The 24146-nt window shown below is 39.4% G+C and overlaps 4 protein-coding genes and 2 pseudogenes across 6 annotated transcripts; 1 reads left to right on the top strand and 5 right to left on the bottom strand.

Annotated features, from left to right (window-relative positions):
• Positions 1 to 1461: 1461 nt before the first annotated feature.
• LOC137736502 (pentatricopeptide repeat-containing protein At2g42920, chloroplastic pseudogene) lies at positions 1462 to 3411 on the bottom strand (annotated as a pseudogene).
• Positions 3412 to 5143: 1732 nt separating this feature from the next.
• Positions 5144 to 6411, bottom strand: LOC137738247 (uncharacterized). Its single transcript, XM_068477877.2, has one exon. The coding sequence runs from the start codon at positions 6228 to 6230 to the stop codon at positions 5508 to 5510; it is 723 nt and encodes a 240-aa protein (XP_068333978.1). The 5' UTR covers positions 6231 to 6411; the 3' UTR covers positions 5144 to 5507.
• A 719-nt stretch (positions 6412 to 7130) lies between these two features.
• On the bottom strand, positions 7131 to 10548 carry LOC137737657 (large ribosomal subunit protein uL3m-like). The gene is made up of 5 exons (XM_068477198.2): positions 9945 to 10548; positions 9166 to 9375; positions 8855 to 8959; positions 7883 to 7996; positions 7131 to 7578 (listed from the first exon to the last, which is right to left on the bottom strand). Exons 1-5 carry the CDS (start codon positions 10323 to 10325, stop codon positions 7405 to 7407), a joined length of 984 nt encoding a protein of 327 aa, XP_068333299.2. The 5' UTR covers positions 10326 to 10548; the 3' UTR covers positions 7131 to 7404.
• A 3118-nt stretch (positions 10549 to 13666) lies between these two features.
• LOC137736231 (phytolongin Phyl2.2-like) lies at positions 13667 to 14334 on the bottom strand (annotated as a pseudogene).
• Positions 14335 to 14611: 277 nt separating this feature from the next.
• On the top strand, positions 14612 to 17300 carry CRSH (Ca2+-activated RelA/spot-like protein). The gene is made up of 4 exons (XM_068475937.2): positions 14612 to 15075; positions 15368 to 16300; positions 16401 to 16682; positions 16902 to 17300. The coding sequence occupies exons 1-4, from the start codon at positions 14698 to 14700 to the stop codon at positions 17055 to 17057; spliced, it is 1749 nt and encodes a 582-aa protein (XP_068332038.2). The 5' UTR covers positions 14612 to 14697; the 3' UTR covers positions 17058 to 17300.
• A 519-nt stretch (positions 17301 to 17819) lies between these two features.
• Positions 17820 to 23906, bottom strand: LOC137736704 (CBL-interacting serine/threonine-protein kinase 1). Of its 3 annotated transcripts, XM_068475939.2 has the most exons (12): positions 23359 to 23906; positions 22937 to 22999; positions 20120 to 20191; positions 19890 to 19997; positions 19701 to 19781; positions 19432 to 19611; positions 19122 to 19331; positions 18917 to 19030; positions 18681 to 18797; positions 18481 to 18543; positions 18283 to 18357; positions 17820 to 18192 (listed from the first exon to the last, which is right to left on the bottom strand). In XM_068475939.2, exons 1-12 carry the CDS (start codon positions 23578 to 23580, stop codon positions 18130 to 18132), a joined length of 1368 nt encoding a protein of 455 aa, XP_068332040.2. In that variant the 5' UTR covers positions 23581 to 23906; the 3' UTR covers positions 17820 to 18129. The 3 variants fall into 3 exon arrangements, with proteins under 3 accessions (XP_068332040.2, XP_088538691.1, XP_088538690.1); XM_088682565.1 differs by lacking the exon at positions 22937 to 22999 and having other exon boundaries at positions 23359 to 23834; XM_088682564.1 differs by having other exon boundaries at positions 17892 to 18357; positions 23359 to 23871.
• Positions 23907 to 24146: the final 240 nt, after the last annotated feature.

Raw genomic sequence — 24146 nt, 5'->3', positions numbered from 1 at the left:
AATAAAATTATAGCATGATTTTTTATTAAGTTTAAATTAAATAAAATTATAGCATGATTTTTTATTAAAATAAACTTAGTTCAAGCCTTTTTCATGAAAGTTCCCTATTTTTAAAACACCTTATGTGGCATCTGATGTGGACAACCACATTATTTGAAAAAATTGCAAACCCAAGGAAATGAATGAGAAAGACTATTCGTATATCACAATCATCAATTAATTAACTAGTTTTTCTTGATTATTAGTTTATTAAATAATGAACTAAATTTAAAAATATAATTAATTTAAATGATGTAGCTATTTACATCAAATGTCACCTAAGATAGTATGAAAATGTGGTAGAAAACATGGTATGAATATCATTACTTGATTTTAACACTGACACATTGTACGCATTTACATAATATATACTTGGGAAATGTTATGAATTTTTTCAAAAGTGAGACTCTTTGTGGATTACCTGTCACCCTATGTTTTTGACATAATATTTTATAATATTGACACACGAATTGACATTAAATTGTAAGGTGACAGAGAGTCTATGGCCCACTTTTTTCCTTTTTTTTTTTTTTTTTTGAGAAGCAAAATAACATTAAGAGAGGGAAAAACCCTGAGAACACCCAAGGGCCCTAGAGTCAAACAACAAGGCATTAGTAGCTGCTGGAGGCGCACAACCAATCCAAACATGGAAGTTATCTAAACCATGCCCACACGAAGTGATGACATCAGCTACAAAATTAGCTTTCCTTAAAATATGCTTCCAAGTAATAGAGTCAAAAGAAGAGGCTAACCATTTGATATCTTCAACAATAGCACAAATACGCCAAAGAATCCTACATTGATAGAGGCTCTTTATATACTTTTTAACAAAGAGGAGACATGAATTTTTAAGCACAACTATCGTCAACCCAAATGCAATCAAATTTTTGTGCAAGAAAACCACAAATTTGATTAAACTAATGAGACAATTAAGTGGGAAAAGGCTTAAAATGGGTGTTGCAAGCCATTGAAAATTTAGTTTGACTTTATGATTTGTTTACAATGGAGGATTCATGATTTTTTTTTTTTGGATGGGCGAGATATAAAAGTTTCGTAGTGTGTGGGTTGTTAAGATGGCGCCAGAGTGATTGAGGAAGGAAGTTGGGACAAAGAAATTTGAGTAGAGCGTGTGGGTAGAAAAAGGGATATGCAGCCACACCCTATATTAACCAACCATTGGATGGACAAATCCGGTCCAGTAGAGAGATTTTTCGAGGTATGTGAGCGACTTTTGCTATTGAAGGGTTACGTCCTTGTGTTTACATACTTGGAATAAGTACGTCATGAATTGATAAGTCAAAATGTGCGAGTGGGAAACTGTATGTGGGAACATCTAACACCTAACTCATCAAATTCTTGATATTTCAGGTTACGAATTGTAATATGAAACGTACCTAATGGTTTCTTCTTCTTTCAAAACAATTCACCAAAGAGCTTTACTATTCGTTAGCAATTTATACAGGTACATACATACATACATACATACATACATACATATATATATATATATATATATATATATATATATTTTTTTTTCTATCAGTATATCGGTACTTAGATGAACATCCAGGCATATACTATATAGTATTTTGTCAAGCAAGATGTCATGTATTTTCTGGACAACCAGACAGCATTCCCATTTACCAGTAATCTTTACAAGAACAGTCTCCCCTTCTAAAATGGTGGAAGCGATTTCTATCCCTCACGATTATTTCGCGGTGGAAAACCCTCGAGATGAGCTTGCTTGCCTGGTGGCAGTCTTTGCAGACTCGTAAATTCTTCGATATACGTAGAGTTTCCCCGGGTTTGGTCTTCAATAGGCCGAAGGCAATTGCAAGTTTCTCACTGTGGTAGTATAAAGGATTCTCCTTTTCCTCCTCATCGAGATCATGCAACACTCCCTCTGTGTCCGGAACATATCCTGCAGAACACCTACATCGAGGCTCATTGGCATCTCGTTTATTAGCTTTCTTGCTTCCTCCAGCCTCCCGGCTCTTCCAAGAAGATCAACCATGCAGCCAAAATGCTCTGTTCGGGGCTCAACACTGTGGACTTCAACCATGCTGCGGAAGTACTGCTGCCCCTTTTCTACTAACCCTGAGTGAGCACATGCACTAAGAACATTAACAAAAGTAATGTTGTCAGGTGTTACCATGTCCCTTTGCATCTGCTCGAAAAGCTCAATGGTGGCCCTCTCCCTTCCCATGCATTGCTAGCCCACCAATCATGCAATTCCATGAAGAAATCCCTTTATGTGGCAACCCGTTAAAAACTTCAAAAACCTTCTCCAGGCAACCACATTTGCAGTACATGTCAATGATCATTGTTGCAAGTTTCGAGTCCAATTCAATCCCGCTTTTCTCAATATATCCATGTATCCACTTCCCTTGTTCTAGAGCACCTAAACCTGTACAAGCCGATAGCATACTAGCTGCCATGAATTTATCCAATTCTACATTTTCCACTCGCATTCTTTGGAACAAAGCAAATGCCTCGTGAAAACGATTACTCTGGACATAAGAGGAAATCATGGCATTCCAAGAAACAGAATTCTTCTCAGGCATCAACTCGAAAATTTCAAAAGCCTCATCAATGAAGCCACATTGGGAGTACCCAGTAATCAAAGTCGTCCAAGACACAACATCCGCCTGGGGCATCTTGTCAAACACCCTTCTAGCTTCCTCCAAAGACTGAAACTTCACATACATGTGAATCAAATTGTTCTGACAAAACCCATCATCTCCAAACTCGAGTTTGACGGCATGGGCATAGACTTGCTTCCCTTCTCCAACAGCACCATCAGCGCAACAAGCTCGCACAATGGAAGGGAACGTGTACCGATTGGGAGGGACAGAGTCCTGCAACATCCGTGAGTACAAAACAATGCAATCTCTCGGCAATTGGCATTGCAAGTAGCCTCTCATTACAGTGTTGTAAATGAATGCATCCGGATTGAAGCATTGTGTCGAACACCTGGAGGGCATAACCCAAATCGCCGTTTTTGGAGAGGGCGCAAAACTTGATGACACGTCCCATGGCGTCGTTGTCGGCAGCGAGGCCGAGCCTGATGATTTGGGAGTGCAACTGCTTGAGCTCCACCATGGTCGAGCATGATTCAAGGCGGCGTAACGGTGAAATGTGGATTCCAGGCGAGCTTAGGGAGGGTGGGGTGTGTTGATGTACTAGGAGCGAAGTCATTTGTATGTGGAGTAAGTGAGAGAACCTGCAAGCTCGTCAGCACCTTCTACTTTCTGTGTGCATCAGAGATAAGATATTGTGGGCCCCAGAAATGGTTTTTCTTTCTGCGCTTTATTGCAGTCACCGGAAGTAATAATTTGACAACTCATTTCGAAAATTACAAAATTTGACATATTTTTTTATCAACCATTGTAATCTGACTATTATAATTTGATATTTTTTTTAGGGGAGGTTTTATACACTTTTTATTTTTCAACTTCTGTTATAGTTGTTTTATTGGTGTGGGAGAGGAGAAATTTTTCAGTGTGTCAAGTGCACGGGATGATACACCAAGTGTTATAATACAAATGATTGGAAGTTCTTTTTTTTTTTTTTTTGTAATACTTAGGTACATCACATGTTATTATACAATTGGAGGATAAAAAAAAAATTCGAGTGTCTCTTGTATAGAAACATGTGGCGAACCACTCCATATCCCAGGCACACTGAACAATCTCTCTCACCAGTGAATATCATATATACTTACCCTATGATGGCCCAACCAAAAGATGACATGTGATTTTTGTTTTTAACATATGAAAACCTTTAATGGAAGAGATTCCCAATTTTTTTTTTTTTTTTTTTATAAAAATGGAGATTAGTTGTGGAGTCCACACCAAATCAAACTTTAACGATCCAAACCGTCTATTTTTCAAGTTGTACCTCATAGGTCATCCTGACAAAATATTACCCAAATCGGAAATGTTTAAGACATCTAATTGATTTCAAAGAAATTAACGAATACTCGTTATATAAAAAATAATGAAATTTTATCTTGATAATTAAATATGCAAATGGTTTTGGATTGAATTGAATTTTTGTAAGGATGATCTATAAAACGAGACTTACAAAATAAACGATTCGGATCGTTGAAGTTTGAAGTGGAGTGAGCCCAACACCTAATCCCCATTTTTTGAAAAAAAATAAAAACCCTTTTGCATAAAGGCCTGTTTAACATATACACTACTTTTTAATTAAATAACACATACTATTTTTTTAAACAATAAAATATGTGTTAAAATATTAAACCAAATCTAAAAAGTGAGCATAAGATGCTCACTAACAAGTACCTAAGTATATCCATTTTTTTATTTTTCAAGTGCCAACCACATGTATTCTAACACTTAGTGTATCGGATTATGTTTCTGGCACACTGAAAAAATTTCTTGCGTGAAAGGCCAATTACGCTAAACAGCAAAGAGGTTGACAAGATCGGCATAGTGTTCGCTGGGGAATGACAAAGAACACACAAAGAAGGAAACAGAGCAACCAGGAAAGAGAATAGTCTATAGCAAACCAAATACGAGAGAGGTTAAATTAAATCGAATTTTGAACACGCAGATATGTAAAAACGGCCATAAGGTCAATTCATAGAGGAATGACACCGAATCACAACGGTAATTTTTGAGGTTTTACCCGACAAAGGGGTTTGCAACCTTGAAGTCGGCACTCTAGGCCTGTAAAATTTTGAGCTTCACGCGATGCAAGCACCAACAAAATGAACAAGAAAAAAGAGAGAATGTTTCGACACCTAAACGAGTCTGAAGAATCAATTGAAACCACAACAGAATTACTTTGAAAACAACCCGCGTCGAACCAGAAACTGATGTCTTTCAGGAGATCACACGCCATGTCAAATGACGCTCATAACGAACTTGCTTGACTCAACAAAATATTAGAAAGAAGACAGGAAAACCGGCAAAGATGCAAGGAAAGAGAAAAGGACTCGTTTTAAGCTAGTGTGTTCGATGAGACACCGGCTCTGAAGTCCTGAAAAACATGTCAACTTTCTAGCATCTCCTTAAAAAAGCATGGAAAATCTGGACACAGCAAGCAAGGTCATCACACAAATTGGATTGGATAAAGCTTAATGAACCACGAAATTTCACATTCGAAATTGGAAAATGCAATTCCTGATCATGAAAAAGAAGTACAATGTAGATACAGAGAGGCCCAGAGAATCGTCACAACATCAAAATTCAGCTACACAAAACTGTATGGAAAAGTAAATATGAGTACAGAACAACGATCTGTTCTACGATGCCCCCAAAAAGGCTCCCAGGCTGCCCTCGCATAAATTACCAAAAAAAAAAAAAAAAAAAAGAACTATCTGCAACTAACAGAGAGACGCACAGGTTGACAGAGGCTGTGTAGCAGCTCAAGCAGAAGCTGAGGAGCTGAAATGAAACCCATGAACTTAACAAGCTCAAAATCCTTCCTTTGAGTTGAGATCACTCTTCCATGGCGTCAACATTACCGATTTTCAATGGATCACTGCCCAACCCATTACTTCCCTCAGCCTTAACAATCTTGGGCGCCGGTGGAATTCCACCTGAACTCTCCAGTTTTGGCTTTCCGTTGAGGCTCTTAGGCCCGGAAACAACGTCTCCAGCTTTCGAATCCTGCTCTTTCTGCTTGTTAACCAGAGAATTGAGTTTCTCCAACGCCTCCCTCGCCTTCTTCTTCGCCATCACGGCCTCCCTGACGCGGCGCTCGGCCTCCGTCCTGGCCGCGACGGCGGCTTTCACCATCGAAGCCGCAGCAATTTTGGCAGCGGCGACAAGGGCCTTGGCGTTGGCCTTGTCGATGACGAATGCCGTTTTGGGGTTGTTGGCGTCGTTTTGTGGGCGATTGAGGCTGAAGAAGGGGTAGCCCTGTGGACAGGTACGGCACTCGAAGCCATGGAAGGAGGAATTGGCGACGAGGACGCAGGCGGGGTGAGAAACGGAAGGGCACTTGACGCACATGACCCGGTCACGTGCCGGAAGGGGTGGGTCGAAGAATTCTAGACAGAAAGGGCAGTAGAGGCCGCGGTAGTTTTGGAGGACGCAGTTGGTGCAGAGCCTCTGAAACGCCCCTTTGTGGCGGATGTAATGGAGGAACCACCGTTCGGAGGAGCCGCAGACGCCGCAGAGTCGCCTCTCGGGTTCGTGTTCGTCTCGCCTCATTGCCATTGGACTCGCATTTGAGGGTGGGGGATTGGATTGCACTGGATTGGACGGGATTATTGGGTAACGGTAACCCTAGGGTTAGAGGAAGAGGGAGGTGGAAATTAGGGTTTCTTTGGGGTGCGAATTAGGGTTTTGAAGCGTAGGAGATTGTTCAGAGTCGAGTGTTTGACAAGTCTACGAGCGTTTGACACTTTGACGGTTTGCGTTTGAAAATTTTGGCAAAACGCCAAAAGCCCAACCCCTTTTTGTTTTTTTCTCTTTTTTTAAATCCCGTCTGCACAACAAAATTAGTTTTTTATATTTTCGACTTGAACCGTCGTACCCACTCACATTGACTAGGGCGAAGCTAATCACCCGAACAAATTTCTCACTTTCACGTGATCTAAATTAGAACGACGGTAATCACTCGTATAAGTTTCTTATTTTCACGCAATCTAATTGGTTTAAATAGAATATCGCTCGTTTACACCTGACCAAAGCAAATGTATTCTCGTATACACACTCGTTCGACTCATTGCTTCGATGCTTCACTGCAGTAAACGCGAATAAAGCTCATATTTGAAGCTAGTATGCGTGTCGAATGGTAGCATACCAAATTCAAGTGTGCATGCTTGAAGTCGTAATGTACTACTACTAGTCCGAAGACCTAAGCTACCACTCTGAACGAGCAATGTACAAGTCCGAAGATGTGAAAGTGCGTCCGCACTAAGCTAGTGTGCATGTCGAATGGTAGCATACCAAATTCAAGTGTGCATGCTTGAAGTGGTAATGTACTACTACTAGTCCGAAGACCTAAGCTACCACTCTGAACGAGCAATGTACAAGTCCGGCGATGTGAAAGTGCGTCCGCACTAAGTGCAACGCTACCATATCAAAGAAAAAACGACCTGTAGGGCACGGGAATGCAAAATTTTCAAGTCGCCACATTTATTTGAAAACATGGTTCCAAGTTCCAACATCAAAAACATTTGTGGGTGTCATTACTCAATTCTGAGGTTGAAATGAACTCAATTATAATATTACAACCTCTGCGCCTGCGTATTCCTATACCAAAAATCAACTTCGATGAAAGAAAACGAGACAAATCAATAGCCTCAGACAGGCCGCGACAGAAATGTTGTCGATTGGCCATAACTCAACAACCTAGTACCTTTGGGAATTCAAATTCAGCTCCTAGTTAATCTGCCACCATGAACGGATCTACTTCTCCGAGATCAGCAACTAGTGTTTCTAACTTGGATGGATCCTCATCCTCTGGAGCAAAGTAGGTTGGAAATGGTAGCGATGAAACATCAGGTTTCTTGTAGAAGGCATCTCTGATAAAAACGAAGTTCCCTTCAGCACCTGGGACCTGTGAGAATAGCCAACATCTAATTGAGTAGTGCGAAACAGGAATTAACAACACAACATACTGACTCCAGAAGAGGATTAGGACCAATCACTGTATTGATTTTAAACCGTGCAGTTGTGAATGTGTATCAACGCATTCATTAAACCAACCAAAATTATCTACCCAGCTCAAAACCGCTCCTTATACAATTCCTCCTCAACGTTCTGAACACTTTGGGAAGATATTAAGCTCACAAAACTATTGTTGAATAGATTCAATAATCAAAATACGTGAACTTGGGAAAAGAAAGTGTGAGGAATCATACTTGGCCTTTCACCCACATCAAATTCCTTGCAGGATCAATTTTGTAGACCCATACATTTTTCACCGTTCTCTGTTTCCCACCCATGCGCCCCGGCATCTTTCTGCCTTTAAAGACCTGTTCATACAACAAATGATTATCACAGTTACAGTTTATAATTATTGGAAACCACCTGCATTTTACAGATAAAGAAAAAAGGGTTAACTGCATTTTACGACACAAGGTTTGGGGGTCATTTGCAAAATGAGCCACAAGGTTTCAATTTTTGCATTTTACACCACGTGGTTTCAGAATTGCACTAATTTAATCTCTCCGTCAAGTTTATCATCTAATTAGGCGTTAGGTGCTAATGTGGCATATACTAGGCCTCATTTTAAGCACAAGTTGACTATCAATTTCATAAAAGGATTAAAAGAGCAAAGTACTAAACATTGAAATTGACGGTCAAAAAGTGCTTAAAATGTGGGCCAAGTCTATGCCACACCAACATGTAACATCTAATTAGATGATGAAATTGACAGAGAGTTTATATTGGTGCAATTAACAAACTACGTGGTGCGAAATGCAACAACTGAAACCTCATGGCTCATTTTGCAAATGTGCAAAATGACCCCCAAACCTTGTGATGTAAAACGCAGTTAACCCAAGAAAAAAATATAAACAAGTAAAACCAATATAGTATATCCAGCGTGTCCACGAATAAACAAAAAGTAATGTTATTTAGACACAAAACTAACACACTTGCTGACACATTCTCTAACATATGGTGGGTCCCACATACAATGAAGGGCGCATCTCTAATACAGAGTGTGTCGGTTTTGTATGCTCAAATAGAATTATTGATACACAAATAAGCAACAGATTATTTGATTAAACTAAGTCATCTTCATTAGAAGACAAGAGAAAGGTTTGGTTATATACAGATATCCGAAAAGAACTTCGTCAGAAAAGTTTATGGAGATTTGGAAGCCAAACCTTTCCAGCATCATCCCTCTGACCTGTAGAACCAATACTTCGGTGTGACAGAGATGCACCATGGGATGCTGGCATACCACTAAAACCGTGTCTTTTCATTCCACCCTGGGCACATAAAATAAGAGAGATACATAATGTTTCATAACCTCACAAAAGTGTTACTATTGTCACCATCATATCAAGATTTTTTGAGAGACACAGTTACATAATTCGTTGATTAATTTGATTACAAAGATTTCCTTTTTTTTTTCTTTTTTTCTTTCTTGAAATAGCATACACAACCACAGGTGAAGATAAATAAATAAGTTCACCTGGAAACCTTTCCCTCGCGTGATTCCTGTGACATCAACATATTGGCCTGGAACAAAATGGCGAACACCAATTTCCATACCAACAGGGAGAAGCGCATCATTTGATACAGGAAACTCGTGCAATTTCCTCTTAAGTGGAACACCCTGACCTCGGAAATGACCCACCTCTGGCTTTGTCAAATGTTTTGCTTTCTTCTGTCCGCAACCAATCTAACTAGCACCACAACAGAATACAATCCTATAATTAAACCCGTGACCTTGGAATTTTTCAAAAATTAAAATTACCCTATGTTTAGTGGCCACGAAAAATCAATTTGATCAATATTGGAAAAATCAAACAAAACCCCAGATGCAAGTACCAAAATTACAGTTCCACTTAATCTAGTTAACGAATAACAGTAGGAAAACAAATTACAAATGATGTTCTCTCGGTGACCAAAATTTTTGGAACCTATCAGTTTCCCATTCATCTAAACCCCTACTAACAACACCTTTGATCCCCCAGCAAGGAATGCATATAGTTTCAAACTGTAAATCGCAACTGAAGCAACCCGATACAAAGCCAAGCCAATCCAGTTAAACAGCTAAAATGCAACTTCTACTGCTTCAATTGAATACACTGTAATCAAATTATAAAACTACAGAAACGCACTACCATATTCTTCTCTCGAAAATTCCAAAAGATCTGAACTTTGGAAATTTCATAACGCCTAAATATTTTAATTAAAAGCCAAATCGAATTTGCGACGAACAGCGAAAAATGAAGAGAAAAATGTTACCTGGAGAGCAGGGAAGCCTTCCTTCTCAGGGGTCTTGACCTGAGAGACGATATTATCATCGACCCAGAGCACAGTTATCGGAACCCTAGCGCCCCATTTGTCCCAGAGCGCAGTCATCCCGCACTTGACGGCTATGAGCCCGGTCCTCTTCGAACCCGGGCTCATCGGGCCGGGCTTCGCTTCAATAACCGGTCTCCTGTCAGCCACGGCCTCCGTCGCGTCCACCATGGCCTCGGAGCTGAAGCATCTGAAGAAATGGCACTGGGTCTGCGTCAACGACGTCGTAGCATTAGCGGCAGCAGTAGCAGTGCAAGAAGAATGGGAGGCATTGAGCGAGAGAAGGCGGAGGCGGGAAATGAGGCCTCTTGATAACGCCGACATGGCCGCCGTGAAATCTGAACAGTGCTTAGTGGAGTGATGGGTTTGATGGCATATCGCGGTGTAAAACCCCGAAAGGAGCTTGCAGAGATCGCAATGGGGATTTGGCGCAGTAGGGTTTTAGGACTTCAGGAAGAGAGAGAGAGAGAGAGAGAGGATGTTTCTCTTCTGTGTGTTCCGTTACTTCACTAAACGAAGTCGTTTATGTCAAAATACTGAAATAGGCAGAGTATGTAATTTCATTTTTGGATATTTATAATTTGGTCCCTGTGTCCTGGACGATTTTTGACACACTCCGACCAAAATTAGGGCGTGCTGGCTATCACGTGAGAGTGGCATAACCATGTACACAGTGCGAAAGCTAAGAATAATAATAAAAGTACGAATAAATAAAAACCAAGCTATACACTGAATAAATAACATACATGTGCAAGCGTAAGTGTGAAAAACAATATTCAGAGCACGAAAGACCTAGTGCAGTCCAGGGAACAAACACTAAATAAACACACCCAGAGGTGGTCCTACTCTGGAGATAATCTGTCAGATATGCCGTGAATCCCTCAAGAGCCACCAAAAGAGCTATCCAAATTAGAACCTGGAGAAGCGCAAAACAGAAAGCGTGAGTGGGCAAAAACAAAGCTTTTCAAAATCATTTCAATAACAAAAGTTCTAACCCCTCGCTGTAAAACCTGTATAGTTTTCCAGAAAATAGAATATACACATATAAACAAAACATGCTCGGAAATATGCCATATCGAATGCCTCTAAATAAAATGCAAGTACTCAGGTAATTTCAAATCAATGCCATATAATCTGTCAGCCGGAGTCACCTAACGTGACCTGTACGGCTGAATCTAAAGCTCAAGTCCACAACTCACTAACTATACATGCACACGAGTCGGAACCACCTAAAGTGGTCTGTACGACAGGACTGGGTGTAAATAAATACGCTCAAATGCTACGATCACGTGAAGACTGGCGAATAATCGCGGGTCACCTACGAGTCGGAACTACCTATAATGGTCTGTACGACAGGACTGTGCACCTAACTTTGATCCAAGACGAGCGTGTGGTGCGAGAGGTGAACATCACGTGAAGGACTGTGCCCTACTCTGGGCAGGAGCACTAACACCGAGGGTGCAGTTTATGAGCTCTCTATGCATCTCAACTCACTTCTAAACACAACATAAACCATAACTTACCTAGCACTTACATGTGCGTTCGCAACACCAAACATATATATATGCAACTACTAATGCATAATTAAATAGGCAAAATGCAATGCATGGCATTTAAAACATATAAACGTTTCATTTCATTTTCTGGGAAAATCACAAGTATATAGATATATACGGAAAACCAAAAGCCCACTCACTGGTATGTAGAAGAATCGTAACCCCCTTGCCTCGAGTGACTGCGCTCGTCCTCGGGATAGGTCTCACCTATATGTGAAACAACTATAAAAACGTTAATTTAAAGCACATAACCCAAATTAGGTAATAACTTATCATACAATGCTCAAATGGGATGTATGAATATACCAACGTGATCTACTCAACCTCACGAACATCCCCATATTTTTAAAATAATTTTCTGACGTCGCACGCGACCCCACAAGTCGGCCAAGGCACGGCCACACGCGCAGGCACGTGCCTGGCACACTGACGACGTCAGTTAACGCCGTCAGGAATATTCCGTTAAATTTGACAGATTCCGTTAAAGTTAACCTAACGCCGTTAAGAATATTCCGTCCAAACTGACGGAATATTCCGTCGTCTTCTCCGGCCAACCTCCAGCGCCGAAAAACCGGGAAATTTTCCAAACTTCATTTTTCACTCGTTTTTCACCCAAAATTCACGAAATTGGTACCAAAATGAAGCTTACAACTAGAGGAACAAAACCTTACCACTTTCAAGCACTAAAACCAACAGAATCTTGCCGGAAAAACTTCACCAAATCCGGCCAAACCTGCAACTCACGATCCCAACGTCCAAAACCTTCAAACGAACCACCCCGAGCTTCCTAAGGACCTCACCAAGCTTCCTACAAGCCTGAAATTCCCAAAAACGCATGAATTTACGTGTGCATGAACAGTACCCCGATTTGAACATCTCGAGTTCAACGTGAAAACGAAGGTTCCCTTACCTGAAATGGGTATGGTTGAACTCCTAAGAACCTCACGAGCACAAATGTATAGTTTTCTTCCTTGATTTACCACGTTTTCGAGCAATTGGGTTCTTGTCCGTACATATGAAGAAGAAGGGAAAGAGATAGAGACTCGGGACAGGCAGAAGATGAGACTGAAAGTGTGAGGGTGTGTGTGTGGTCCAAATGCAGCCAACCAAATCCCCAAAATGACCACACAACGAAACAAAATCACTAGGGGCAAAATCGTCATTTCACCCCTACGGTATGAAAAATCCGGGACAGGCTGTCACAATTTTCACTTCTGTAGTTTCAATTGTCGCAATTAAAAATTGCAGAATTTTATAATTGTCGCAATTTAAAAAGAAAATTGTTATTTACGTACTCATTTTTATTAGTTAATTTTTGTTAATTTTTTATTATTGATCATCTTCAATTCATATGATTCGATGGTCAAAATTGATAGAGGTGTGTCAAAAGTAAAATTAGAAATTAGAAATTGAGATGTGTATGCAAAGATTTATAGAGATTTAGCTCAATAACCGTATTTGTGGATTTATCTTCCTGATGGATGAGCAATGAGACATTATGTTAAAATGTCAATATATGAGTCTAAACATTTTGACATGTTAAGATGACCTAAAAAAAGAATTTACGCTCCATATGTCACACCCAATCAGTGTTTAAACTGTTGACGAAATTGTCAATATTTGCATCAAATTATTCCAAAAATTAAGGATCGATTTAGTAAAAAATATCCGAAAAATCAAAAATTAATATAAGAAAACCAATAAATATTGACGATATTTACTAGTTCACTGTAAAAAATTTGACAGAATCCATGACAGATTTCAAAGCTTTTGATTTTTTTCATTATAAAGTTTTTCTACAGGGTTGGTTTGGTATTGCTGTGTGCTTTGAAAAAAAATTGCTTCTGCTGTGCTGTGAGAATAAGCAGCTGTGAAATAAAGCAAAAAGGTGTTTGGTAAACTTTTTTGTGAAAGCATGCTTTTGGAAGAAAAAAAACAGTATTATAGTGTTTGGTAAACTTTTATGTAAAACAGCTGTAACTGTGTGAAATGATAAAAAAAAGAGTATAATACTGAATGTGTCATTAATTTAATTTTCTTAACAAATAAAATAAAGGTGAATTACTAAATTTTCATCCATCTTCAAAGTAAAGTACATTACAACACCGAAACACCAAAACCTCCCAAATCCACCCATTCAACCGTCAATGCACTTGAATCCCCTGCAAACCCACAACCAAATCCCAAACAACACGGCGCAAACAAACAAGTCAAGGATCCAAACATGCCTCCTCCAAACTTGCTTGGCCTTTTGGCGGTCACCCGAATGCAAAAGACCACTCTTTTGTGTTGGCAACGGACAATCTCTAAACCCACCGCCATAGCATCATCGCACACATCCACCTTCTTCTCCATTGCAGTCACATCTTCTTGCAAAGATCGCCATTAACCTCCCCAGATAACCTCATCTTCTTCTTCAACCCTTTGCTCGGAATCTTCCCAACCAGTGGTGTCAGCACCATTTTCTTCCCTTTACTTACACCAAAACTTGGATTCCGACTGGCTGCCGGCGAACTGGGCAAGTCCGAGGCCATTACTTTTCGCAAAATCGAATCAAACTAGACTTGCAAGCAACTGGGGGCAAAATTATACCAAACCAAGATCAATCTACTTCCACTAACATCCTCAAAACCGGATTTCAATTGGTTTAAGAACAAAAGCGCCTCGGAGTCATCGAGATCAGCATCGCATATAGCGAAATACACAAAAGGTTTAGAAGTGAGATGCCATAGCAAGGAAGAGAAGTGAGACGCGAGGGGTGAGGGTAGGATCGTCATTTGAAAATTTTCATTAAACGTTACTGTTCACCCTTGTTGCTGTGATAAAAAAGCCGGTTTTTGAAAGCAGCAAATAGCTACTTCCCATTTCTAGCTGTTTCTCACAGTAGATTTGGAAATAAGCGCTTTGTTGTTGAGTTACAAAACACAATATTGAGCTCAATTTTTTTTTTCATCCCAGCTTTAAAAAAAAATTAATCTATACCAAACTAGGGCTAAATTATATTTTAAAATTCCTATTACGTAAAATGAGGAATAACTTAGAAAACCACATACGTGTCCTGTCCTGTCCTTACCACTTAGTACTAACCAGTCACCACCTCTCTTTACTTCTCCACCACGAAGAAACCAGTCCATCCATCCATGGAGCTTTACCTTCCCCACCCTCACCACCGTCTTCCTCACCAGGACCCAATACCCAGAACCCTCGACCCTACCGTACGGATCTTCCCTTTCACTCTGACTCTACGGAAATGCAACCAGCGAAGCCGACGGCATGGTTTCTCCAAGACGAGGTCGTTTCTGCTGGAGCAGACCGGTGGGAAGATGGTGGTGGAGCTCGTGGGGGCGTTCAACGAGCTCACGGAGAGGATGGGCATGCTCTCCAGCAGCGGCTCCCACTTGCTCTTCAAGGCTCTCAAGCTCTCCATTCCTTTGCTCCATGCTCTGCCTCTGACCCCAGATGGCCGTTCTTCTCTCTCCAGAGCCCTCTCCATCTCTCTCCTCCTCGCCGACCTTCAGGTAACGGAGACTTTTGGTTTTCCGGGAAATTGGCTGAAACGATGAATTTATAAATCCAAAATGCTGAAATCATCGTTTCTCCGTAAATATTTGATCAATGTGTAGTTGATGATTGATTATTTTTCAGCAAATATTTGTAAAGTATTTGATTTTGATCAGTTCAGCAATTCGTATTTGTATAATGATCGTTTGAGTCAACTCTCTCTTTTTGTAATTTTTTAATTTCTGGTCCTTCAGTTGTGTAATTTGGATGAACTCATTAATTGGTTTTAAGTAAATTTGATTGTTGTAGATGGATGCTGAAGTAATTTCAGCTGGGATTCTCCGGCCAGTTGTGGAGGCCCGTTCAATTTCGATTCTCGATGTTAGGAACCAGATTGGTTCTGGCACCGCGCATCTCTTGCACGAAAGCTTGCGGGTTATGAAAGTCCCTTCAAAAGTTGATGTCTTGGATGATGACAGTGCAACTGCATTGAGGAAGTTTTGCTTGACTTACTACGATATGAGGGCTGTGATTTTGGACTTGGTGCTCAGGCTTGATGTGATGCGGCATCTTGATTACATGCCGCAGTATCAGCAGCAGTTGACATCTCTAGAAGTAATGAGGCTTCACGCGCCGTTGGCTCATGCTGTTGGGGCCAATTGGCTGTCATTGGAGCTCGAGGATCTTTCGTTTCAGTACTTATTTCCAAATTCGTACCTTTATGTCGATTCTTGGTTGAGAAGTCATGAGACTGGAAGTAAGCCTCTGGTGGATGTGTACAAGGAACAGTTGTTGCGGTCGTTGAGAGTTGATCCGTTGTTGGCAGACATGGTGGTTGATGTTTCAGTTGATGGGCGGTATAAGAGTCGCTATAGCACAATGAAGAAGCTGTTGAAGGATGGTAGGAAGCCAGAGCAAGTGAATGATGTTTTGGGATTGAGAGTCATATTGGAGCCTAGAGATGGAGAAGATATGGCTGAGGTAGGGGAACAAGCATGTTACAGGACGCGCGAAGTTGTTCGATCTATGTGGAAGGAAATGCCTCACAGGACAAAAGACTACATTGCAAGGCCCAAGAAGAATGGGTACCGGAGTTTACATATGGCAGTTGATGTTAGTGACAGTGGGAGGAGTAGGCCGTTGATGGAAATACAGATAAGGACTAAGGAGATGGACATGTTGGCAGATGCTGGAATGGCATCTCACTCATTGTACAAAAGCGGTCTTACAGACCCAGAAGAGGTTGTTTGATTTATGCACTTGATATTTGCTAATTTTGAATGTTTGTCTTTTACGTTCAGCATGTTTTATTGGAGGCTTATAATCAATCGTTGATGATCAGGCAAAGAGGCTTAAGGCCATCATGATGGCTGCAGCCGAATTTGCTGCGTTGCGGCTTAAAGATATTAATCACGAAGGCATTGAGACTGAGCAGAGTCAGAATAATCGAGCATTCCGCCTTCTTGACAAGAATGGAGATGGTAGGATCAATATTGAGGAACTTATGGAGGTGATGGAAGAGCTTGGTGCCCCAGGGGAAGATGCATGTGAGATGATGCAGCTACTTGATGCAAATAGCGATGGTTCACTTAGCTCGGATGAATTTGAGTTGTTTCAGAAACAGGTAAAGATTTTCGTCCTTCACAATAGGAGTAGTTAGCCGGAAAAACAAATATTAGAAGGATTATTGGTTTTTGTTCAGCATTTCTGTTCCTTTTCGGGTTGTGGGGAGAGAAAGGGTGGTGTTAATGAGATGATTCAAATACCGGATAATAGTGATACTGGTGTAGAATTTGCACATTCGTGCCGTTGAAGAACTTATGTTTCTAACTATGTCTTGCAGGTTGGCTTTATGCGTAATTTCGAGGAAAGAGATGAGCAGTACAAGACCGTGTTGAATGAGAAACTTCAAATTGCAGACAGTAGCAGTTTGATCCAGGTGTCTGGTGAAGATCTTAGCAGCAGGGCTTCGGAATTAGATTTGCTTGCATCCGGTTGAAGACTTATCTGTAGTCTCTCATTCACCATGTAAATATAAGGTTTCCAAGTGTATATGCTAAATTTCTCGTCTATTGTTCAGGTGTCCTAATGGTTTAGAACATGTTGGTTCCAAAAGGATAGCCTGATTTGTACCGTGTATACGACGAGGAGTGATGTACCTATATTCTGTAATTAACCATCCAACATTGTATTCCCTCTCTTTGCGATTATAATAAAGAATGTATACCGTCATTGCAGGCTACTGTCTTTATGTGTTGGTACTTAAAAAATTGATTCGACAGTTAATAACGCGATAGAATGGCTTCAATCTTCCCTAAGTTCGAACCAAATATTGAAATCGACTCATCGATTCATTCCATCTATTCTTTGATTCCATTCACCGGCAATTAACTCCCAACTAAGGTTACAGATGAAGCATTAGGAGGCATCCACCATCATGGGTTAAAGGGTAATGGGCAGGAAAGTAGTCCGAAGTAGTGGGAATTTCAGCACTCCACACATTCTGTTTGTAACTTTTCTGCAGGTCTATCATCGGCAGCTAAAGCAACCTGAAAATGGCTGAATAACCTGGTTGTACGGCGGGTACAGGAGTTTGCATATGGCAGTTGATGTTAGTGACAGTGGAAATAAAACTTGTTTGGTCTTTGTTCTTCTCTGCATATTGAATCTATGCTTAACTTTAAGCAGAGACGAGAAGTACAAGACCGCGTTGAATGGCAAAATTCAAGCTGCAGAGAACAGCAGCTTGATTCAGGGTACATGGTAAAAATATTGGCAGCAGCATTGCAGCAATGTATTTTCTAGCATCTGGTTGAAGACAGCAGGCACTCTCTTGTTCACCAAGTTACTTTGTTTTACTACAGCATTTTTTAACCCGAGATGAAGGGCTCAGGACATCGGAAACAATCTGCCGGTGCTCAGGGCTAAACTACACAAGGATGTTTTTCTCGCAATCTGAATCATATTTCGCATTTACTCGAGTCTTGCATCCAAAACTGAATATTTACATAAAATTGTAATATATGGATACACACACACACTCACACACTCTATATGCATTTCTAATCACACTAGCTGGTCAGCAACTCTTGGGTTGAGGGAACACCTAAATCGTTTGATAGCTTTTTACACAACTGCACATACCAAAAGAACTGATTTAATGCCAGAAACCCAAGAGAGAAGGGGTGTAGTGGTAAATTTGCAAGAGAGGGGGGTATGCATACCTGTCTATATGCAGAAGAATCACCATATGATTTTCTCAACTCTACTACAAATAAAGATGGGCTTATCTCAAACACCTGATGCAATTATGAACATAATTTATCAGTTGATATTCAAGTAAACTTAAATTTTCAAATGCATGCCGGTAAATATACTTTTCCGGGAAGAAGTACTCCAAAAGTTTGGGAATGAAATTTTACCTCTGCTGCAGCTGATAGACTGCCCAGGCTTCTCACCCCTTTGTGTTCTTGCATCACTTTTAACTGAAATATCGAGAAAACATGACGATATTTTAGTCAATATTGACATGAAAACGACATGATTTATACGAGTTTATATGATTGAAACGCAAGTATTTTTTTGGATTTGACTAGAAAATGAGGGTGTAAACAATACTAACCCTTCCATTTTTCTTCTGGACACAATATCCCATCTCCATTACGATTTCTTCGATTTTCTTGAGCAAATCTTTTGCACAGTGGTTGGATGCAAATCTGATCTTCCTCTCGGACACATCCTAAATTAACTCAGACAGAATGCAGATATCACAGTCAGATATAATCAAGAACTTTCAACTTCGGTAGAAAAATCAAAACATACAATGCCAAACAAGAACATAAATCATTTTATCCTCACCTCTTTCTCAAAGAAGCCGGAGAGGTCTAGACACGAGGACATTCCGATTAACTGAAAGGCATTGATATGGGTGTGCGCATGCCGGGCGTCTGGACTCTTCTCCCCCTCAGATGGCTATACCAAAAGAAATAACTCTCAGTTTTAGCACAGATAAAAACGGATAGCCGAAAAGGGTAGATAACGGACAAGAATTGCGAATTCATACCACTTCATGTATTGAGAAAGCTTCATCATCGATGTTTACATCTTCTTCTTCATCAGGGTTTACAGGAGAGTAATCCTGCTTGAACCATTCGTCTGACTTGATGCCAGTCATTGTTATTCTGGTAGCAGGGTTGGGATCGAAAATCCTCTTGATCAAGTTTTTTGCACCGGGTGACAACCATTTCGGTATCAAAGCTTCCCCCTTAATGATCTGAAATCCCCTAAAAATATTAGCATCGAAGCGATGGAGTGCAAACAATAAAAGTTCCTCCACTCAACGTAAGAAAGATTCAAAGAGAATTCGTCGATACCTTCTGATAGAGAACTGCAAGATTTCTGTCATCAAAAGGGAGAAATCCGGTCAGAATGACGTATAAGATGACACCACATGACCATATATCGGAGGTGGCACCATCATAACCTTTGTTAGCAAGAACCTCGGGAGCAACATAGTTGGGGCTTCCACAGGTTGTATGAAGCAAACCGTCTTCCTGACATATCAGAAACAATCAAAGGGTTAAATTACTCATAGGCGACGCGAAAATTAACACTTAAAGTTTGGTTTGGAAGAGTAATGTACCCGAAAATGTTGGGGCAAAGCACTGAGGCCAAAGTCTGATATCTTTATGTTCCCCTTGGCATCAACAAGAACATTTTCAAGCTGCAACCAGAACATACAATATTTGAAAGTGTGAGCAAACTGGAACACAATGCAGTTTGTTTTGGCTCCATATCGTAAAAATAAATGTTTGGGAAATGCAGGAAGTACCTTAAGATCCCGATGGAAGACGCCTTTGTTGTGACAGTAGCTCACACCGTCGATTAATTGTTGGAAAAGCTTCCTGCCTTCGGTTTCTGTAAGTTTTCCATGGTGTGCCTGCAGCACGGAGAAACTTATTAGTATAACCACTACTTAGTAACTTATATGTTTCCCGTCATGTGCTCGTTCGATAACCATTTTGTTTTTGTTAGAAGCTGCTTAGAGTAAGAGCTCCTTACAATTTTGTCAAACAATTCGCCGCCGGTAACATATTCTAGGACCATGTAAATCTTGGTTTTGCTAGCTACAACCTGCAAGATGAGCACAATTTTAGTATCAAACGAAGCATTGTAGGTCATTGCTTTGAATACCCTAATAAAAATGATTAGAAACAAGGAATATTATCTTATTTTTCTCAATTCCAAACTATTGCTACTAACAATTTCTTTGAAAATACTTGGCCGATTGTATGTAAGGAGTCATTCATTCTCGCAGACAAATCACAATTTGACATATGATAGTGTTGGAAGAGGTCAAGAGTTGGAACTACTCCTTCCCTTTCACAAAAAAAGAAATTGAAGAACTGTATTTTTTTAAATAAAAAAAAAAACTTAGATGAGATTAGTTCTTCGTTAATAGTTGTGTGTGAGACACCTACTTGTCCTCGGAGGATCAATTTGGCCTAACAAAAAGCATATTCTTAACCAATATGCTTACACTTCTCCCCTTCCTTTCTTTTTCTTATTAAAATTCATTTATTTTTTACTATATTATTTCTGTCTTGATTAGTCTTAAGCGAAACATAAAGGTATTTATACTAAACAATTGCATAAGACGATTATTGTACATCCTAATATTAATTTACAATACTAAAATTTATTTTTAAGGTACTTAATGAATATACTAAGCCACCTGTCATTTTCGTTTTTAATTTTAACGGGGACAAAGTAGGCATAAAGTTACGGCGTTACGAAAAATGGGTGAAAATAATTAAAACATTATTGATTGACCTTATCCACCACAAAGCTTTCATGTGGGACCGTACTCTAAACTCCGAGAAGCTATTAAGCTAATACCCGTTGGTGGGCTTTCCAGATCATTCCACGCAAGAACTACCGCAGCCCGCAGGGAAGTGGGGATGACAACACTGTAGACACGTGGCTTTTAGGGACGGGTTGGTGAAGACAGACAGCTGTACTCAAAAGTAAATTCTCTATCCTTTCATGTTTTTAACACAAGGTATGAGAATTAACGTTAAACTATGAGGTCCACTTTGAAATAATCTACTTAGCATTTCTTGCGGTAAGGCCTACGGACATGTAAGTCTTATCTCTAATACAAATATTGTATAAATATGGTAAAATTAGCATTTTTTACGTCCAACTTTTCATTTCAAACAAGAAAAGGTTAAAACTTTTCATTTTAAAGATTAGATTACTATTCGAATTCTAAAAATCAACAAATATTTTGATCACCAAAACCAAAAAGAAGTTTTTTGTTTGGGGATTTTTTCAGTGCCTTCGCCAATACATCTACTTATATTATAATACATGTTTAGTTTCTTAATAATTTTTTTAGTAATTAGTTGATTGGTCATCAGATCATTACAAAAAAGTTGATTGGTCCTCAAGCTGGTTTCCTTGACAAGGTCATCAAATCACAATTTAAAATCAAGGGTCAACGTTCAATCACGCTGATTAACCGGATCGAAGAAAGACTAATGACATTTCATGGATAATCAAATCGAATGAGGATTGAGGATCCCGAGAGAATCCTCATCCCACATAACCATTGACATATTTCTTAGCAGAACCCAAGATTGTGTAATAATGTGTGATGCAAGGTTTAGTTTGGTGTGCTAGATGTCACCGGTTATATTCAATTAAAATGTCTATGATATGTATTTTGGACATGTTAAGACCGATAGGTTATGAATTTAAAATAAGATGAATTGTGTATCTTATTCTTATACACGACTTACAAGTTCGTCTCGACGATTTCCTTCTTAATCTGCATGAATTCTTTTTTGTTGCGTGATCATCTTATTTCATTTGGTCGTCAATCATCTTCTTCAATTTTTAGGTGATCTTCTTTGATTTCGCTGTCAACCACCTTCTTTGATTTTTCAAAGATCTTCTTCTTCGATTTTTCTTGCAATTTTCTTCTTTGATTTAAGGTAATGTTAGGGAGATTAAATTTATAGCTAAAATTTTAGAAATTAAAGGACATGAAAGTTGATGATTGATTTATTACTTCAGTATTGATAAACGTGTTCATTTCTATTAATAATATATCATTTAGTCTCCCAAGTATTACCCTCTTATTTGAGGTGTGGTGGGTCGACAGTGGGTGGTAGGTGGTGAGTTTAGAAGTTCCCATTTATTTTGAATTGTAGGTGTCACATGTATGGGTTTTGGGTTGATGAGCGGGGATTGCTGATTTAAGGGGAGTTTTTTTTATATTTTTTTTGACAAACAATATTATTTACATTAAAAAAACATATTATTAAACAGTAATACTAAGTAGAATTAAATTTCCCTTTCGTTTTAATTTTTATTAGAATAACGTGGTGAGGCTCCTACAACCTGAGCGAGAAAACTCCCAACCTATCTCAAACTAAATTGAGTTGTCTGCATCAAACGATAAACACAACTTCCATCCTATCCACTTCAATCATAGCCTAACCAATCCAAAATACCAAAACCCTAAATTAACAGCCAAAAAAAGGTAACATGCGAGGCATAATCTTGAAAGTGACAACTGAGGCCATATGGGAAATATTGTGGTCCATTTGGGTTACCTACTAATACTATTTTAATCGCGTATCAGCACGGACACATGGTGAACATCAGAAAATGTTACCAAGTAAAACCAAACATCCTACCGATGGACTCATGATCCGATGTGACTATTAAAGTATTAGTGCGCTGTAAGTCCGTAATTAGTGGAGGATTAAAGATTATGTTGATGATGATTATCAAACTATTGTTTAAACAATTATAATTGACTTAAACCAGAAGAACACGATTACCAGAGTTGTAGTAGCATTGTCGTACCTCATGTAATCTGACAACGTTGGGATGCTTGAGTAGCTTCAATGTTCCAATCTCATTCTTTATCTGCAAATTTTCAGTTCTGTTATTTTCTTCGTCAAATTTGAAACGAACAAAAATACAGATGTGGGTTAGGTTAATTTGACACTCGAGTTTCAATACCTTGTATGTAAATTAGAGTAGTTTAAAATATTATTCTGCAAAGAGAAAGTACGGGAAATTTTTCTAAAACATACAAAAACTTGAATGCCAATTTCAGTTGCAGGATCCATAACTCCAACCCAAAGTTTAAGAATAATCCCATTAACGAAAGATTAAAACGTTTAAGCAAAAAGATTAAAACTTTGAAACAGAAAAAAATAACCCATTAATTAGAGATTAAAACTTTGAACAAAAATTAGGATTAAAAGGAAAAAAAGAAGAACCTGGTCGGTTATTTTGAGGTCAATAATTTTGTTCTTCTCCAGAATCTTAACAGCAAAGGACTGGCCGGACTCGACGTTCTTAGCAAATTTAACTTTCCCGAAATTACCCTCCCCGAGTGTCTTTCCAAGCTCGTATTTCCCCAGTCGCATTCCCTTGTTACTGTAATTTCCACCGTTCCTCTTGTTCTTGTCCTCCTCTCCTCCTTTTCTCACGCTCACCATGTAATTACACGCCTGCTCTGTTTTTTTCCGTGCAGAGCGGTTGCAGAAAATCTCCCCGGAAAACAAAAAACCAGTTTCTGAAAATTGTTCGGAGAAGAAGGTGAAACGAAGCAAAAGTCCAAAGTCCAAACGGGCGGAAACAGAGAAGTATCTGGAAAGTTATGGAACCGATCTCTCTGTGCGTTGGACGGTTGGAGTTGTATGCTTATATAAAATGGGGGGATGAACTATGAGAAGGCAACTTGAGTTTCTAATAATTTGAGGAAGCCATTGGAGGAGTCCTGTATTTATACAGATGGGCTGTGCGTACAACGCACGTGTTGTGTGCGATAAATGCCAGAGGGGGAGGGGGAGTTGAACTGTAATTATGATAGAGACCGTGGTAAAAGTGGTTGTAATACTGTGTAATAAAAAACATTTTGACTTAAAGAGAAAATCTCGTCTCTTATTTTGACAAGAAGAAATTTTTCCAAATGTCATGTATGAAGTCAAGCGGTACTTCACGTGTTATAAAATAAGTAGAGGGATATGAAAAAAAATATATTGTTTCTTTATTTGTATTGTGA

Source organism: Pyrus communis, chromosome 13 (assembly GCF_041283825.1).
Source record: "Pyrus communis isolate YQ-2024b chromosome 13, ASM4128382v1, whole genome shotgun sequence".
Classification (NCBI taxonomy): Eukaryota; Viridiplantae; Streptophyta; class Magnoliopsida; order Rosales; family Rosaceae; genus Pyrus; species Pyrus communis.
Note: the sequence above shows the minus strand (reverse complement) of the source record. Positions and strands in the feature narration are given on the sequence as shown.

What these genes read in the sequence shown, in the direction of transcription:
- LOC137737657 (XM_068477198.2), bottom strand. Translation starts at nt 10,325, where the DNA reads ATGTCGGCGTTATCAAGAGGCCTCATTTCCCGCCTCCGCCTTCTCTCG. An exon ending in AAGGCTTCCCTGCTCTCCAG is followed by an intron (nt 9,376 to 9,944) that starts GTAACATTTTTC and finishes GGTGCTAGTTAG; the next exon opens with ATTGGTTGCGGACAGAAGAA. An exon ending in CGCGAGGGAAAGGTTTCCAG is followed by an intron (nt 8,960 to 9,165) that starts GTGAACTTATTT and finishes TTATGTGCCCAG; the next exon opens with GGTGGAATGAAAAGACACGG.
- LOC137738247 (XM_068477877.2), bottom strand. Translation starts at nt 6,230, where the DNA reads ATGGCAATGAGGCGAGACGAACACGAACCCGAGAGGCGACTCTGCGGC.
- LOC137736704 (XM_088682564.1), bottom strand. Translation starts at nt 23,580, where the DNA reads ATGGTGAGCGTGAGAAAAGGAGGAGAGGAGGACAAGAACAAGAGGAAC. An exon ending in ACGTTGTCAGATTACATGAG is followed by an intron (nt 20,192 to 22,936) that starts GTACGACAATGC and finishes CTCATCTTGCAG; the next exon opens with GTTGTAGCTAGCAAAACCAA. An exon ending in TCTTCCATCGGGATCTTAAG is followed by an intron (nt 19,782 to 19,889) that starts GTACTTCCTGCA and finishes TTCTGGTTGCAG; the next exon opens with CTTGAAAATGTTCTTGTTGA.
- CRSH (XM_068475937.2), top strand. Translation starts at nt 14,698, where the DNA reads ATGGAGCTTTACCTTCCCCACCCTCACCACCGTCTTCCTCACCAGGAC. An exon ending in TCCTCCTCGCCGACCTTCAG is followed by an intron (nt 15,076 to 15,367) that starts GTAACGGAGACT and finishes TGATTGTTGTAG; the next exon opens with ATGGATGCTGAAGTAATTTC. An exon ending in TTGAGTTGTTTCAGAAACAG is followed by an intron (nt 16,683 to 16,901) that starts GTAAAGATTTTC and finishes TATGTCTTGCAG; the next exon opens with GTTGGCTTTATGCGTAATTT.